General features: G+C 41.2%; 1 protein-coding gene across 1 annotated transcript in view; it reads left to right on the top strand.

Annotated features, from left to right (window-relative positions):
• COL16A1 (collagen type XVI alpha 1 chain) overlaps positions 1 to 18,528 on the top strand; it is a 141,084-nt gene that overhangs the window by 25,531 nt on the left and 97,025 nt on the right. The window contains exons 5-9 of the mRNA XM_075263112.1: positions 9,280 to 9,397; positions 10,745 to 10,868; positions 11,771 to 12,046; positions 12,146 to 12,226; positions 15,280 to 15,423. Of these exons, the coding sequence (XP_075119213.1) occupies positions 9,280 to 9,397; positions 10,745 to 10,868; positions 11,771 to 12,046; positions 12,146 to 12,226; positions 15,280 to 15,423 (743 nt within the window). The remainder of the gene's footprint in view (positions 1 to 9,279; positions 9,398 to 10,744; positions 10,869 to 11,770; positions 12,047 to 12,145; positions 12,227 to 15,279; positions 15,424 to 18,528) is intronic.

The raw sequence follows: 18,528 nt of genomic DNA, 5'->3' as shown, positions 1-18,528 counted from the left end.
GAAGTAGAGCTGAATGTGTGTGCTAAGCACACACATTCAGCTCTGATTCATCGGGCTAATAGAATGCATTGGCCAGCGCTGATTGGCCAGAGTACGGAATTCGACCAATCAGCGCTGGCTCTGCTGGAGGAGGCGGAGTCTAAGATCGCTCCACACCAGTCTCCATTCAGGTCCGACCTTAGACTCCGCCTCCTCCGGCAGAGCCAGCGCTGATTGGCCGAAGGCTGGCCAATGCATTCCTATGCGAATGCAGAGACTTAGCAGTGCTGATCCAGTTCTGCTCAACTACACATCTGATGCACACTCGGCTCTGCTACATCTGATGCACACTCGGCTCTGCTATATCAGATGATGTACATCTGATGTAGCAGAGCCGAGGGTGCACTAGAACCCCTGTGCAAACTTAGCTCACGCTAATAGAATGCATTGGCCAGCGCTGATTGGCCAATGCATTCTATTAGCCCGATGAAGTAGAGCTGAATGTGTGTGCTAAGCATTGGCCAGCCTTCGGCCAATCAGCGCTGGCTCTGCCGGAGGAGGCGGAGTCTAAGGTCGGACCTGAATGGAGACTGGTGTGGTGTCCAGCAGAGCCAGCGCTGATTGGTCGAATTCCGTACTCTGGCCAATCAGCGCTGGCCAATGCATTATATTAGCCCGATGAAGTAGAGCTGGATGTGTGTGCTTAGCACACACATTCAGCTCTACTTCATCGGGCTAATAGAATGCATTGGCCAATCAGCGCTGGCCAATGCATTCTATTAGCATGAGCTGAGTTTGCACAGGGTTCTAGTGCACCCTCGGCTCTGCTACATCTGATGCACACTCGGCTCTGCTACATCTGATGCACACTCGGCTCTGCTACATCTGATGCACACTCGGCTCTGCTACATCTGATGCAGCAGAGCCGAGTGTGCATCAGATGTAGCAGGGCCGAGTGTGCATCAGATGTGTAGTTGAGCAGAACTGGCTCAGCACTGCTAAGTCTCTGCATTCGCATAGGAATGCATTGGACAGCCTTCGGCCAATCAGCGCTGGCTCTGCCGGAGGAGGCGGAGTCTAAGGTCGGACCTGAATGGAGACTGGTGTGGAGCGATCTTAGACTCCGCCTCCTCCAGCAGAGCCAGCGCTGATTGGTCGAGTTCCGTACTCTGGCCAATCAGCGCTGTCCAATGCATTCCTATTGGAAAAAGTTTATGTCACAAAAATCACAATTACACACCCGATAGAGCCCCAAAAAGTTATTTTTAATAACATTCCTACCTAAATAAAGGTTATCCCTAGCTATCCCTGCCTGTACAGCTATCCCTGTCTCTTAGTCACAAAGTTCACATTCTCATATGACCCGGATTTGAAATCCACTATTCGTCTAAAATGGAGGTCACCTGATTTCGGCAGCCAATGACTTTTTCCGATTTTTTTCGATGCCTCCGGTGTCGTAGTTCCTGTCCCACCTCCCCTGGGCTGTTATTGGTGCAAAAAAAGCGCCAGGGAAGGTGGGAGGGGAATCGAATTTTTTTGGAAGGGAGTCTGTAAGGAAAATCAGTATTAAACTAATGATAGTATCTTCTAGGATTGTTTCTAAACTTTCCAAATATGCCTTTCTTATTCTTCATTACAGCTCCATTTTCATGAAAATAAGTGCTTCGTTCTTATGCACATTAGCTGAAAAGGGGCATTAGGGGCGTTTCTTGTCCTCCAAGGGCTTCACTCTCTGCTCCAATAACCGCCCTTAAAAGGATTCTATCATTAAATTCACATTTTTTTCTCGATCATACGTAGGAATAGTCTTAAGAAAGGCTATTCTTCTCCTACCTTTAGATGTCTTCTCCGTGCTGCCGTTCGGTAGAAATCCCGGTTTTTGTATGTATGCAGATGAGTTCTCTCGCAGGACTGGGGGTGGTCCCCAGCACTCAAACAGCACTGGGGACATCTCCAATGCTGTGAGAGAAATCTCCAACACCACCTCCATCTTCTTCAGGAACGGCTCTCTACATGTCTTCTTCCAGAGCTGGGTTCAAACTTCTACGCATGCGCAGTCGGCTCTGCCATCGGGCTTCGGGCAGAGCCGACTGCGCATGCCTGCCTGATGTAAGCGGCCATTTTCCTGTGGTCATTTACACAGTAAGCTTAGGTAAGTGGCCACAAAAAAATGGCCTCACACAAGTGCAGTCGGCTCTGCCCGTGTCCCGATGGCAGAGCCGACTGCACATGCGTAGAAGTTTGAATCCAGTTTGAAATTTGAATAAAATTTTAATTTTATGCCAACAACTTATTTAAAAATAAGTTGTTGGCATAAAATTAAAATTTTATTTTTTAAATAGGCCAAGGGAGTTGAAAAAAAATAAAAAACATACTCACCTGTCCTCAGTGCTGCAGTGTCCTTCCAGCGTGGTCTGGTCTTACTGCTCAGCTGTCTTCTTGCCAGCTGTGACATCTTGGGTCCCTTATGCTGAAACCACATATTCAGTGTAAGGAACACAGGAAGGGACAGGTAGTGATGTCCCGGTGATTGGCCTCAGTGGTCACATGTGACAAGGACTTCCACCAGAAGATAGCAATGGACCAGCAGGACCACACCATGCAGGGAGGCAACAGAGTACCCGAGGCAGGAGAGTATGATTTTTTTTTATTTTTTAGCCTCCCCTGCCCTATTTAAAAAATGCTTTTTTTGCCCGGACAAACTTTTTAACTACAGACAAAGTTGGAGATGTCACTCAAACAATGGGGGGTGGAGCTGGTTGGCAGATAGAGGTGCTTATCTAGAAGAGAATGAAGCCCCAGCAGGAGAAGACATATCCAGAAATTATTTTTCAACTAAGTTGCATAAGAATGAAATTCTGATTTTCATGAGAATGGAGTTGCAATGTAGAATAAGAAAGACATCTTTCTTTCTGCGGACTTTCTGCTTCAATTATACCTATAGGGAAACCACCAACGTTTCCATAGTTATACTTGATATGCTGCAATTTCCAAAACCACAACGGTTTTGGAAATTGCAGTGTGCCTGCTGCGTGTATTTTACCGCAGTGTGGAAATGGGATTTGCTAGAATCCCATTCACTACACAGTGACTGTAAAATGCCGCGTTTACACCACATGGGGCCCCAGCCTTAGGCCTTTTACAATTTTATTCAGTATCATCCTTGGAGTTTCTCAAGTTCTGTGCGCCAGGAAGAGTCTGTTAGATATCACCTTATTGCTATTTGAATTGCAAGATATCAAAGCAGAATTTATTCCACCTTTGCTATCTGAATTATCTGCTTGTTTCCCGAAATTAAACCAGTTTTGTCAGGGTTTTATCCGCTTTGCGCCTGATTTCTTCAATTCAGCTTATTCTCTTGCAAATGTTCTGTAGGAGTCCCAGCAGCTTATTTGTAGGTGTCTGGAAGGTGACATGCTGTGATATATGTATCATTGCAAAGGCGAGTGTTCTCTGCTAACCAACAACATTATTTGCTGCCTGCGGCTGGCTCTTAACTGTATTTTTTAGTCTTGCTGTAGATCATTATCTCCGTAGGTTTATGCCACTCGGCACAAATTTTTGATGCCAAGAGAACAGTAATAAGATGTCAAGCAGTAGTACACATTATTCTACTTATGTACCAATTTCTTTTCAATGCTGTATTCAATTGAAGCACAATAGAAATACGCAACAGCTGACAATAAAATATACTAAGTAATATGGACCGTGAAGCATCTTCATCCTGGTTCATCAGGAATATTTAGATTGAAATAATATAAAGAGAAATAATTCTTGTGTTCTATATCAGAACGTCAATTGTGCTTTCACGCATTTCACTAGTTCTGGTTGCCTACTGTCAGATTTTTGCATGTTCATTCCTAGCAAGGGTATCTCATTGGCTTTCAATTACCCGGTTTACTTGGGCTGATGACATATTTTTTCACCTGTTTATTTCTCACTTAAACAATGAGAATGGCGTTCTTTTTTTTTTTTCGCAGAATTAGTTTTAGCATATGAAACCCAACCAAAAAAAAATCTGTATGTCACCCTACATAAAAAATGGAGGTATAGAGAGATACAGTAAGGTTGAATGAGATTATCTGTGCTTCGTGCAATGGTCGTTTGCCAAAAATGTTGATTTTCATCAAATATCTAAGCATGTCAAGGCATTTAAGAAATCTATAGATCCTTTTTATGATAAAAATTAGTGGTGGTGGAGGTGGATCACAAGATCACAGACTTCAAACTATTAGAAATACTATTTAGAATCATAATGCAGTATACAGCTACATACAAACAGTGTTAAATTAGCAGACACATGTTAAATTTTGAATGGGATCCTAGATAAAGAATGTACAATTTTCATGATATTTAATTTTCTTTCTTTCCCTTACACATTCATGGATTCACCCCCACATTAGAGTCTCGGCAGAAGACTCTAAAATCAGCTTAAAATCAACAGAGAGATTAGGGGCCACATGGTGGCTCAGTGGTTAGCACTCCAGCCTTGCAGTGCTGGGGTCCTGATGTTCAAATCCCGCCAAGGGCAAAAAACTATCTGCAAGGAATTAGTATGTTCTCCCCGTGTTTGCATGGATTTCTATCAATTTTAGTTACATGTTACACCATTGCTGTCTATGGGATTGGTGTCACATGCAACATTGACAAACAACATAAAGTTGGACAAGGTTGTGTTTTTATGGGGGCCACATGGTGGCTCAGTGGTTAGAACTGCAGCGCTGGAGTCCTGGTGTTCAAATCCCGCCAAGGGCATAAAACCATCTGCAAGGAGTTTGTATGCTCTCCCCGTGTTTGCATGGATTTCCATCCCATATTCCAAAGACATACTGATAGGGAAAAATGTACATTGTGAGCTCTATGTGGAGCTTACAATCTACTTAAAAAAAAAAAAAAAAAAAAAATCAGCAGAGAGAAAAGTCTGGTAAGGAGGGCTTTTCTCTCCACTTATTTCATATGGAAATCAGGCAGAAATCCGATGAACCCCATTACAATGTACAGGATCCACGGGTTTCCTCTAGTAACTGCTTTTCAAGTGGACATGTGGACCCAAACAATGGAGACCTGAACGTTAGTGTAAACCTAGCATAACCCAGTTTACCAAAAATTTACAATCTACAGCTATCTGTTACTATAGCAACTCTACCAATTTGTGATTGTTTAAACTGTAGTTTCATGCTTTGGTTAAGGAGTAAAGCTAGAGTCTCTTCCTAGTTATATGATATTATTTAAAGCCCAGTCCTCTTGTTATCAAGGAGGATAAGTCATATAGAGGCCATACAAATGATTCATACAATGCAGTCATTTTATTAATAAACCAGATCTTCTGATGTAATCACTTGTTTCATTTCAGGTCATACACAATCTATCATCCAGTATAATTAATTATTTAATGAATGTCATTTATAGAATTATTATATCAATTGTGTTAAACAAATGTCTAAAAGAAAAATATCACGGCATGCAGGGAGTCCAGGAACAAGATTGCCCCATCACCACCCCATGAATCCCCTGCGAACTTATTGCAGGGTTCAAGGTGTTGCCTTGGCAGCTGCGATGTACTTCAATACTATGTATTTCAGTATATTGAACCAGGGATCAGAGATGAATTTTAGAAGGCGAGGAAGGAAAATATGAAAAATGTCGTTGAGCATTCATGTACAAACTACCCTGTGTCCTTAAAGGGTTAAAGTCCCAACATCCAAAGTACTATAGCAAATGTCAGGAAAAGATTTTAAAAGACTTGTCACCATGTCTAATATGTATATTTTACAAAATAATTGTATTCTACACGAAACAATTCCAGAGCATCTTTTCTTAAAACTTTGCTCTGTAACATTCTTTTGAAATTCCTGCTACAAATTTATAAATAAATTAAGGCTAAGGCCCCACGGGATGGAAACGCTGTGATTTGCCCGCAGCGAGAACACCGCGGGAAAGATTGCAGTGTTTTACAGTCAGGGTAAAGTGGATGGGATACTAGTGAATCCCATGTCCACTTTGCAGTAAAAACTGCAGTGTGAACACGCTGCAATTTCCAAAACCATTGCGGTTTTGGAAATTGATGCATGTTAATTATACTTACGGAAACACCGACAGTTTCCCCATAGGTATAATTGAAACAGAAAATACGTTGCTGCCACATTTTTTCCCGCAGCACTTTTTTGCTGCAGGATGTCCTGTGGAGCCTTAGTCTAATGCTGTGTTCACACATCAGTATGCCATCCGTTCGTTTGAATTCAGTTTGACACTTCAAAACGGACTGATACACATACTGATTGTATACTGACACTTTTTTACGCTGATAGCAAACGTTCTCTGCCCCCTAGAGGACAGATAAGGGGATTAAAAGTAGCAATTGCAAACAAAGTAAAGATAAGGAGATATAATAAATGTCCTTATGTCCTCCTTATCTCTACTCTGTTTACAATTGCTACTTTTAATCCCCTTATCTGTCCTCTAGGGGACAGACAGCCTTTGCTATCAGGATAAAAAGGTGTCAGTATGCAATCAGTATGTGCATCAGTCCGTTTTGAAGTGTCAAACTGAATTCAAACGGACGGACGGCATACTGATGTGTGAACATACTCTAAAACTGTTTGTTACCAATTGGTCACAGGACATGCCCTAGATACTCTCACACTTTCCAATAAGTGCTGATAGTATAGGGACGCATCCCTATTACAAGGGGAATTATGATGTTATGGTTCAGATGCATTATAGAATAGTGAGTATGCAATAAAGAGGAAGCAGAACTAAGCCAGATAACTCTCGGTGATAAAAACCGCAACCAAAACGCACCACACCCAGAGTGAGTCAAAACCAGCTTCCAGATGCCTTCACAAGAGCTCCTGGTGATGAAGTTGGACTATGCAGAATCCTTTGGCCAGAATTGACACCTCAGAGAAATGTACTGCAAATTGGTACACCACTAGTAGAAGTCAGACACCAGATCTACATACGACTCCCCGGGAGAATAGTCAACAAGCAGGTTAGGAACGGAGAGGACAGGCAAGGTACAATAGAGACAGAGACGAATCTAGGGAAGGTAGCCAGAGGTCAGAAGCCAAACAGGAGCAAGGTAGCAGAATCACAATCCAAGTGGGAGGTCCAGGAAACGAGCCAAAAGTACAAAGCCGGTACTCAGTAACAAATAGGAAGCAGGAGCATGAGCCCAAACTAAGGAGAAAACAAATAGCCGGCAGAGAGTACAGAGATGGACAGGATTATAAAGACCCATATTAGCACATTGATTGAAGTCTTAAAGGGGTATTGCACCCTGTGGACCCAGATGTCTTAAAGGGGCCACAGCAGAGTTCGCAATCCTAACATATGATACCCATTTGTCAATATATTCATAAATTTCTAGAAGAAAAATAGAGGATATCAAGGAAAAGACTTCACACTTCAGACTGTATATGTCTTGCAATTCCAGTGTTTTATTCATAGTCGTAACAAGGTGTAAAGTTTCGGCCGTATTATTTGGTGTTCATCAGACTCAAGTAGAGAAAATTCCATAGAAATATTCACACTATCAGGTAGTTGAAAGAGACTGCAAAACTTAGCAGGCAGATAAGAACCGTCAGTCAAGGGTTAATAGCTCAGACAGGGGGTATGCTGTGCAGCCATAAGCTCCTTGTTGCAAAGTAAGGGTGTATACAGGAAAGTGGTGGTCTCAGGAATAGATATAGGATATAGCACATGTACTAATGACTTTACAGATTTAGTGCTGAATATACACCAGAATTCTGGAGCAATCTGTACCAAATTGACAATTGACAATTTTTCTAATGGAGACTCTAGCACAGATGTGAATATAGCCAAAGACTAGTTGCATACGACCATGCTGTGAATTACTGTGCTCTCTGTGTATTTCACAGAGAGCACACTGACCCATTCTTTTCTATGGGCCTGCACACACAAGTGTAATGTTCAGGGTCCCATGTGCAGGCTGACAGTCCAGCCTGCATCAGATAGGACAGGTCCTATTCCTGTCCTATTTTGCTTTCCGTACTTCCGTGGCTCCTATTCATTTAATGATAGGAGTCGCGGAAGCACGACCTGGGCATGGGCGAAACTCGGGAACATCCCTATATCCACCATGTGCAGACTGTGCTTTTAAATCACGGCAGGTCGGTTGCAGGACAGTCACCTGCAACTGGTCTTACAGTGTAAGAGTGTAAAGAAGTACCAGATTTATCATCCGGCATGAGACACTATGACAAATTTGGCACAATTTAGACAATATATTGTAAGTGTATGTAGGTTCTAAACATTATAGAAGAATAATAAACCTGCCCAAGAGTTAGAAAACATGATACTCCCGAATTTTTAAATTATAAAGAATATAATTATTTACTAAAAGAGATAAGAGAGACATCAGTATTTGTGACTTTAACTGATAAATAGGGCAGTAAGTCCACAGTAGACATGGTGTTCGTCCTGAATCATCCAGTGGTCCATAGGTGACTTTAGCTGATAAATAGGGCAGTAAGTCCACAGTAGATATGGTGTCCGTCCTGAATCATCCAGTGGTCCATAGGACCTAGACTTACCTGACACTACTCAATTTGATAGGCACAGCACTACCATGTGCCACATAGGTTGCACTACATGAAATTCACCACTATATGAAGAAGTACAGCTTGAAAATATATAAAACACCGTAGAACTTATTTGAAACAACTCTGGATACAGTTCATTCCTTATTTGATGGGACTTTTAAAATTGCATTGTTAAAGCTTCATTTCGCCCAGGATTCTTTCATATTATCTATGGTATGGAGCCCTTAGGGAATCATATGTATCTCTACCATGCATTTCTTTGTTCTTTGCAATTACTATTACGAAGCACCACACAAAAACATTACAGGCCTCTGGTTTTGGTGTGTCCTGAATCTTTAAGTTCTTTCCCCTTGGAGCCTAGTCACACAAGGATATTTTCTCAAAGGCACATTCAGTGATTACAGTTTTAGACTGAAAGTCATTATGCACAGTTTGTTTTGCATTTGCCTCAGTATTACGTGCGCTAGGAACATCTCTTGTAACTCTGATAAATTAGAGCAATATTATGAGGGGAGTGCAACATTGTCTTGACATGTATAGCCTGCAGAGAGACATTAATTCATGTTTGTAATGTAACCAGACACATGCTGATCGTGAGTCTCCTAGAGGTAAATGTAGCTCGTATAATACTACAACAACACAAAGACTTAATTGCAGTCAAATTTAAGGAAACTATTAAGGAATCAAGACAAACACTACAATAACGTGCAAAATAATCCTTTAACTTTCCGCTCAGGGTTCAATTTGATCAGGAGATTTTCTCTCCAGAAAATGAGTTCGGTAAAGAAGATTCGGAACCCCAAGGGACCTCTGATCATGCGACTTGGAGGGGCTCGCCTTGTGGAACAGACAGGGTGAGTGCAATACATCTAATGGATGTATTATTGGATACATCTAATATTTTACTGCATCATTCCAAGACTGTTTGTAATATGTCTTCTTGTAAGTTTAATAGTAGTAGGCAATACGGAATCAGATCCTGACCACTGAAAAAGTCTGAGATGGTCTTAATCAAATGCCACCTCTATTACCCCAGTGTGATATAGCAACTGTTGCGATTGATAGTCTTAAAATGTACACCCTGAAGGCAGCTATTTGAGTGACTCGTAAACCCTTCCTAATCCTGGAAAGTGAGCCTTGGGCGCAGTATCAGGCCAGGCACCTCTCCAACTCATTACGCAACACAGAATTGCAAGCTTTTATTATTTTTTTAATCTTGGCATTTTTCCCAGATGGCTTTGGATAGATGAATCAAGGTTCGGAGGAGGCTAGACTCATAAAAACACTGTTTTCCAGTGAAAGTAAATATACATATTGCTTTTTATCATCATCATGAAAATTGTATAGAACATTATGATTTCACTGAACACTCCATATGATCATCATAAACCATAATACATATTTTGCAAATGAAATCGTTTTGATAATAAAAAGTATATTGTGACATTTTACTTTAATTTTTAAAAATTTTAGGCTTAAAAATAAGTGACCATGAACTATCTGCTGGTAATATCTTTAACAGAACATGATTTGGCTTGCATCCCATAGACAACCATGTATTACAGCGGGTAATCCACGATATGGCGCTATCAGACAGAGCCATAACATTGCATTACGATTCATGCTTGTGCTTACTTACCTCGTATCCACAATAGCCTTAGATCTTCTCTAAAGAGCCATTGCTATTATTATAATCAGGAGTTACCGTCACACATGATCAACCCTTTCAGTGCCAGGAGTGGCTGCAATAAATTAGAGAATTCCCCAGAGGCAGAAGGCCTAGTTAGAGCCAAATTCTCTCAACATCATAATGAGATTGCAAGCGTAATTAACTATTCTCTAAGCTGTAATTAAACCACCATCCTTGGCTATCCTTTCCAATAAAACGCCAGCATTGTGCAAACTGTCTGCACTTTTCTTATTTTATATCTTTCTAGTCTAGTAGAAGAAGTTTTGATCTCTTAATGGATATTCAGCAGAGACCTGCGACCATAAATCTGAACAGGTCACAGAAAGGGTGTTTTACATCTTCAATGTGTTCATAGTCTGCCCTTGCATTTAACTTGGCTCAGATGAATTACATAATCTGCCCTACAAATTCAATTATATTTTATTGGGTTATTGTGTGAAGTGCATTGTAGAAGTGTCACCCTGAATTAAACAAATATCGATAACATGGCGCATTATTTACCTTATCACAGACAGGTGTTTCCAAATGGATTGCCGCAAGAGTTCACAATAGTGATGACATTGTTAATAAAGAAGCAAACAACTGATGAAGATTGGTACTTATTTCAAATCAGTGACCATCTGGGATACCCACAGGTACCAACATATTACCAATGAGGGGATATACAATGTGGCACCTGGTCTCCCTACTAGACCCTACCGCTATTCTTCAAAGTCCATTATCTAATGGACTAGTGGTATATTAGGTACCACTGATCTTGCCCATGACATAACACTACTGTTGTGCTATAAGAGAACACCTATTGTAAAGATAGCTATTGGTTTCCACCGTGATACTGTTATAAAAATAAGAAGGTATTATGCGTGTTACTTAAGGTTGGGTCACACCAGCGCCCGATCTCTGCTTTACATATTTCCGTCTTTTGCCTGAGAAACTGGACAGGAGACGGAAACCTGTTTTTTTGTTTTTTTTTAACTGGACACAAAGTCGGACACGCTCACAGGCAGACACTTTGCAAACCCATTGAAGAGAATGGGTTTAACAACTGACTGCCGGGTTTCCGTCTCCTGTCCAGTTTCTTGGGCAGAAGACGAAAACCCGCAAAGCAGAGACCGAGCGCTGGTGTGAACCCGCCCTTAGGGTGTTTATACATGAATGTAATGCAATTTGTGTATGTTCAAACAACAAAATGTAGTGTCATTGGCAGTATTAGATATCATTAAAAGATCAGTTTCAGATAGCTGTAATGTGGCTGCATTATAGCGGCTGTATTACATCTACAATAGCCAAATCTCCATGGTGCTACTCAGCAGGATTTATATCATCACAGAACACGATTGTAATCTATATGTGGTGTAGTTGGGAAAGGTCTGAGTATAATATGGACCCTTAAATGCTGTCACATTCATGGCTTAACAGTAAATGCATTTTCTTAGATAAGAACTATTGCTTCTGATTTCTCCGTTCTGTAGATCACAGTTTTATACATTTTCTGCTTATATGATGCATTTTAGTTTTTCACGTGAATCTTCTTTAGCTTTCTTTAGGTGTCAATGGTAAGGAGAGAAGCCTGGAATTTCGTGCCAGTGGCCGTGATTTAGAATATGTGGGTTGCACATTCACTGGACAAGGAGTATTTTCTTTGTTTAACAACCAATGGCACAAAATTGTGTTGAGCGTACGAGAAAGGGTGGTATCAATTCATATTGACTGCAGCTTTATATCAAGTAAACCCATTGAGGCCAGAAAAGCTATAAACAATCAAGGTCACACATTCATTGGGCTGGATACGGTGAAAGGAGAACCAGTAAATGTAAGTTTTACTATAGAAGGATCTTATCAGCTTCATTTGTTTTGTAGCGTTTTATGTTGTATTTGCTTCATAATATTTGTTTTCCTATTTTTCATGTAGTTTGACATCCAGAAATTCCTTATATACTGTGATCCTCATATGGCAATGCAAGAAGGATGCTGTGAGATCCACGCCGCAGGTGTAAGTATGAATGGTAAAATGTCATGCATTGTATTATAGCATATGGTTACTAAAAGCCTCTACAATGGCTTCATAATGGCTTAAGTAGATATACATGAAATTATACAGTAGCTTGGTCTGGGCACCACAAGAGCATATAGAAAACCTATTGTAGATCGGACTACACTAGGGTTGAAACACCACTTAAGGGACTTACATCACAACAAGATGGATCTCATCTACATAGTGTTTTGTGTACTTTATAGTAGGGTAATTACTTAGTAGGCTATGTTCACATCAGCATCACAGTCTCTGTTGGACAAAGGAAAAAGTCTAGCACCTCCACTGGTTTAATTTTTAACCCCTAGGCCACGAGTACTGTACTGTTACGGTGCAGTCACCTGGGTCTTAAGGCAAACCACTGAACTATTACAGTAGAAGCTAACACCCTACTCCAGTACCTCTGATTGGAGCACCTTCTTCCCAAGCGGTGAGATCAGGAGGAGGTGCTGATATGAATTTTTTTCAGCCCAGGGTCTGACCAGTGACCCTGGGCTGCCAGGAGTCCCTGTACCTGATTGATCTTGCCACTGAATGGAGGAATTCAGACTATGTGTATACACATTTATTGCAGTGTATAGTACTGAACCAGCGATCAGACCATCACTGGTTTAGGTCCCCCAATCGCATTTCAAATAAATGTAAAGAAAAAGTGTTAAAAAAAAAAGTGAAATGTATTTAAAAAATTAATAAATGAATAAAGCACCAATATGCCCCCTTCCTATATAAAATTATTTTTATATATAAAAAACCCCAAACAATTACCATATACACTCGAGTATAAGCAGAAGTTTATAAGCCCAGTTTTTGTGCTGCAAAACCCCCCCTCGGCTTATACTCGAGTCAGCAAAAAAAAAAAAAAAAAAACATTTTTTTTTTCTTTTTCTTTTAGGAGGGGGTGGGGGGTGGGGTCTATGACCAACCACAATATTAATGTATAGATTCTCCCATAAAATAGTGCAAAAAAAAAAAGAGAATTAAAAAAAAATACAACTTCTAAATCACTCCTTTCCCTAGAATACATACAAAAGTATAAAATTACTGTGAAACACAAACACATTACCGTATTTTTTGGACTATAAGACGCACTTTTTTCCCCAAAAATTTTGGGGGAAAAGAAGGGTGCGTCTTATAGGCCGAATGTGGCGCCTGGCACCCGCTCTAATAGAGAGGCAGAAGCCGGCAAGTGATAGACGCCATTACAGGTGCCGGGGCCTGTGACATCGCTGCGATCCTCTGCCCTGCATGAAGCCAGCAGCGGCAGGGGTGATGCTATTCCGCTCCTCCGTCCCCCCGCCGCTGGCTTCATGCAGGGCAGGGCAGCGATGTCTCAGGCCCCGGCGTCTATCCCTCCCCGGCATCCGCCTCTCTAGTACAGCGGATGCCGGGTCAGTATCTGTGGCCCCTTCTCCCCCGGGGCCGGTCCCCACCGGCCCCGTACCTGTAAAGTTGCAGGCCGGCTCCTGCGCGGCGATATCGCAGGAGCCGACCTGTTCGGGTGACAGCCGGGAGCCTAATGAGGCTCCCCGGCCTGTCACGGCTATATTAGTATTGCGGCTGGTCTCTATGACCAGCCGTAATACTAATAGACAGAATGTCCCATAGACGGCAATACAGTTGTATTGCCGTCTATGGGACTTGCAATCAAGTGACCGCAGGTTCAAGCCCCGGGGGGGAATAAAATAGTAAAAAAAAAAAAAAAAAGCTTTAAAAATATATAATAAAAATATGAAATAAATAAAAGTTCTAAATCACCTCCTGTCCCTAGAATATATATATAAAAGTAGAAAATCATATATCATAAACCACTGGGGTTTTTTTTTCAATAAAAGGTGATCTAAGCAATAGATATTCCCCAAAATGGTATAACTAAAAAGTACTTCTGGCCCCGCAAAAAAAAACACTCTATGCATCCCCGTACAGCTGCAGGGTCACCTGTCAATGTGGCCTTGCAGCTGTTGCAAAACTACAACTCCCATATATTAAATATTTTACCAGTTTTTGCTTAAAAATTTTTTTTCCCTATTTTCCTCCTCTAAAACCTAGGTGCGTCTTATAGTCCAGTGCGTCTTATAGTCCGAAAAATACGTTAGGTATCCCTGTGTCTGAAAGTGCCCAGTCTACTGAATATAGGTTATCTGCAGTGCTCCTCTTCTGTCAGAAAGGGGTTAATAGGAGCACTGCAGATACCCTATATTCAGCCAGACTGAATTCCAAGTGGAGGAAGAAAAAACAGTCCTCAAGCTCAGGGAAGGGGCAGACAGACAGCCAAACACCCCCTCCCCTTTCCCAGCACCCAGCAACTACTGCACCCAAAAACCCCAACCATTTTAATTCTTGAAATTTTCCAGTAGCTGCTGCATTTCCCCTCCTCGGCTTATACTCGAGTCAATAAGTTTTCCCAGTTTTTTGTGATAAAATTAGGGGCCTCGGCTTATAGTGTCAGAAACCCCCTTCTGATGGTGAAGAGCTCCAGTACCGGCACCAATAACTCTTCACCCGGGATCAGGAAATTCAGCGCACTGTTAGCTTTCCAGCGGTATATAACACCGCATGTGCCCAAATCCATGAAAGGTCCTCTTTAAGGTACTTTTAGGATGTGTCTCCAAGGGTTTAAAACAACAGACATCCGATGATGTAACCGCTTTTTTGCAGTCCACTTATCCATTGTACTGGTCCTCAGACCAGTTAGGTGAACCTACAAACCAGAGTCTTTCTTGTTATACTTGCACCAAATGACAGTAACAGTGTCCAGACTGGATATATTAGCTTATCGGTCTACTGCTAATAACTGTATGTTTCAGAGTTTGGAGTTTAGCGCAGTGTCTGTTAGTTCTATTAACCACAATGATGTGACCACCTCTGGTGACATTACACTATTACATATTTGCTGAAGGGATAGGAATTGTTTGTAAAGGGAAGCTAGTAGCTGCAAGCCCATTTCTAAGTTAAGTAAACATATACATCTGTAAGTAAAGTAAGTCATGTTATCTTCTATCTTTCTCACAATACAGTGCAATCCTGAGGCTTCAAAGACAAGACGTAATGTAGAGCATGTTGAGAATGTACAAAATACCAACTTGATTGAAATACCTATGAAATCAAAGCAACAGAGTTACACACGATGCTTCTGTCTGGAGGATTCATTGAGCAAAACGGTAAGGAAAAGAGATTTTGTGCTCCTTAATATGAGGTCCCTGAATACAGTAAAGTCATTACTGGCATAATGTATTTATGTCTAAAGGGGTATTCCAGTCCCAAAGATTTATCACCTATCCACTGGATAAGTATCATTATTAGGTTGAAGAGGTGGTCTGAATGCTGGCCCCATTGATTGCCAGTAAATAGGTGATACATTGCTCAGATTGGAATACCTGTAATCTGGCAACAATGGAACCATCATTTGTTCAGTTTATTACATATTTTATTTATATATTCATTTATTTATTTATGATGCTTATGTCTATAGTGCCTAAGTTAATCTATAAATATATAGAAAACTCACTTGTGAAAGTATAGTTCTTTCAGGAATAGAACCCAATGTATAATAACAAACTTAGTCTTCTCTTAGGGTATTTTCATAGGCGGAAACCCTTTCCACAGTGTGACATCTCCGCGCGACTAGACGCAGTGCAGTGCAGTGCAGTGCAGTGCATTGGCATCCCGTCGCTGCATCAAACTCTTGATTAGGTCCGAATGAATCCACGGGAAGATAGGACATGTCGCTACTTTTGGAAATGAATGGGAGTCATTTTTGCAGATTTTGAGACGGATTCCACGTCAAAATCTGCCTGCAAAAAACTTTTTGTGAACATACCCTTAGGGCTCATTCACACGGGGCAAGAGGGGACGGATTTTGGCGCTGAATCCACCTCGAAATCCACCCCCTCACAATAGAGGTCTATGCAGACCGCTAGCGTTCTTTTTTCCGCTAGCGGAAAAAAGAGGCTAAGTGCCCTTTCTTAAGGCAAAGTCCGCGGCTGATTCAGTCGCGGCGTCTGCCTCATGACAGCACACTCCGGAGTAGGCCCATTCATTTGGGCCTACTCCGGAGCGGGCAGCTGCGACTGTTGGAAGCCACGACAGTCGTGGCAGGTGCATTTTGATCCTATTCTGACATGGCTTCCCGTGTCAAAATCAGGACCAAAATACGCAGTCCCTAGCTCTGTGTGAAGGGGGCCTTACTGCTCTTCTGATAGTCACATTATATTGCAGTTCTAAAAACCGGTATCAAATATCACAAAGGCTAATTTCAAGGAATTCTCTATATAGTTAAAGGGGTTGCACCACACATTATACCTATTCCTTTAGCTAAAAAAAATAGTAGAGAAATGTTTTCCTCGTGGAGGTCTGCATCTGAATTTAGCAGCAGTTTCCTTATGTGACTGCTGAACAGAGGCCAAGTACAGCACTGAGCTATTTCCAGCAGTCCCATAGAACTGAAACACGTGACAAGCGTAAATGTGTGGCCAACTCACAATTCAGATTGGGGACTCGGAAACCCCATGCTTGATAACAGTGAGGGTTCTCAGTGATCAGTCCCACCAAAATCAAACACTTATAACCCACTTAAATTTAGCATAAAAGTTGGCTTGTACAAAAAGAGCTTTTACTATGTAAAGACTGTGGGACGACTTCTTGACACAAATGAGGATAATGAATATTGCATCTGTCCATCTATCGCCTGCTTGTGTAAGCGATGCTAACAACAGTACATGAAGGGGGTTCAGCAAATGGGACCCCCTTTTCAGCTTCGATCAAATCTTTATTCGTCATTTTAGCCTGTTTACTTGGGGGGCCTAAATTGCAGGTATAGAGGAATAATACACCACATTGACTTGCAGATGATTTGTGATCAGATCATTTTTGGAACTATACATATTTATCTGCTAATGTTATTAGCATCTATATTTGTCGCTGCTTATATTTCAGGTTTATGTATTAAGAAATCATTATACAGCAGATTGCTCTGCAGATTTGTGATCTGATTTTACTGAGGAAATAAATAGCTAAAGTTTTACATTTTGCTCCAGGATCTTTTGTGGGTGATATGTTGCTAGGGTTCTACCAAAGCACTACTGTATGATTATTTTCCTGGCTGTTTGATTGTAAGGAAATAAGGTATTGATTAATCCAAAGTAGCTTTTTATGCATTAGGGACCCAAATGGAAGCTATGGATGGCTTTGGCGAGCACAGCATGCCTAATGCTTTACAGATTTCCCAAATGTCAGTTTTTATGTCCTACTTCTAGCCTTTGAAAATCCCTGTTTCATCTCCTTAAATACTTTTCTGTTTCCTTGATCTTTAAACACATCCTATAATCTTGTTTTATTTAAAAATGAAAAAAATATTTAAAAAACCGCCGACTCCCACTTGTGTATTTTCTTACTCTCAAGGCTTCAAAACAACATATGTCACGAAGTATGACCGCCACGTGCAGATCTTGATTCGTAATCCTTTTACGTTGTACATTGGTGTACTTTTACTTTATCAATATCCTCATATTTTTCAGTGTAAATGAGTAATATGCATTGCATAAAAAAGAGGCATTTAGAAAAGGTTAAAACAGTGCTAACAGATTTAATCACTAAAACATTTCGTTTAGGTGAAATTTGCAAATTTCATGCCTCTAAAGTTATCCTTGTTTGTACTCCTCTGCTATTGAGCAACATTTTCCTTGTCCTTACTAGGAAATTGGTCCTACAATCTGATGTTTGTGCTGGTCAGTCTTCAGTCATCAAGTTTCTTCAGAAAATAGTTTCTGCATAACTTAGACTTATGCTGGTTTTGACTACAGGAGATAACCTAATTTTTCAAAATAGGGTGGAAACCTTCAAGGGCTTATATATTGTATACAGGGACGGATTGGCTATTTATATCACCAGGAAAATTCCCGGTGGGCCACCTGCGATATGGGCCGCCGGGCCGGCAAGCTCCGTGCCCTGTGGTCTAGCCCTCACCCTAACTATTGCTATGAATTGCAGCTCAGCGGCCCCCACTCTATGCCTTCATAGGAAGCTACCGGACACCACTGAGAGTATGTGTTGGACGAATCTTGCAGGATTCAAGGATTCATTGTTCGAGGTTCACCCAGTGTTTTTTTTTTTTTTTGGACCGCAGAGGCTCTAACTGATACAGTTATTATACTCTAGGGTCTCTTCAGTCCCCAGTGTATAATATGCTAAGGTCAGGGTAGGTAACAAACATAATAAGCATTGTTACTCCCTGAGGCCCCAACCATTATATTCTGCGGTATGAAGAG

The sequence above is a fragment of the Leptodactylus fuscus genome, chromosome 2 (genome assembly GCF_031893055.1).
Source record: "Leptodactylus fuscus isolate aLepFus1 chromosome 2, aLepFus1.hap2, whole genome shotgun sequence".
NCBI classification, from domain to species: domain Eukaryota; kingdom Metazoa; phylum Chordata; class Amphibia; order Anura; family Leptodactylidae; genus Leptodactylus; species Leptodactylus fuscus.
This window is presented reverse-complemented; position numbering and strand designations above follow the sequence as displayed.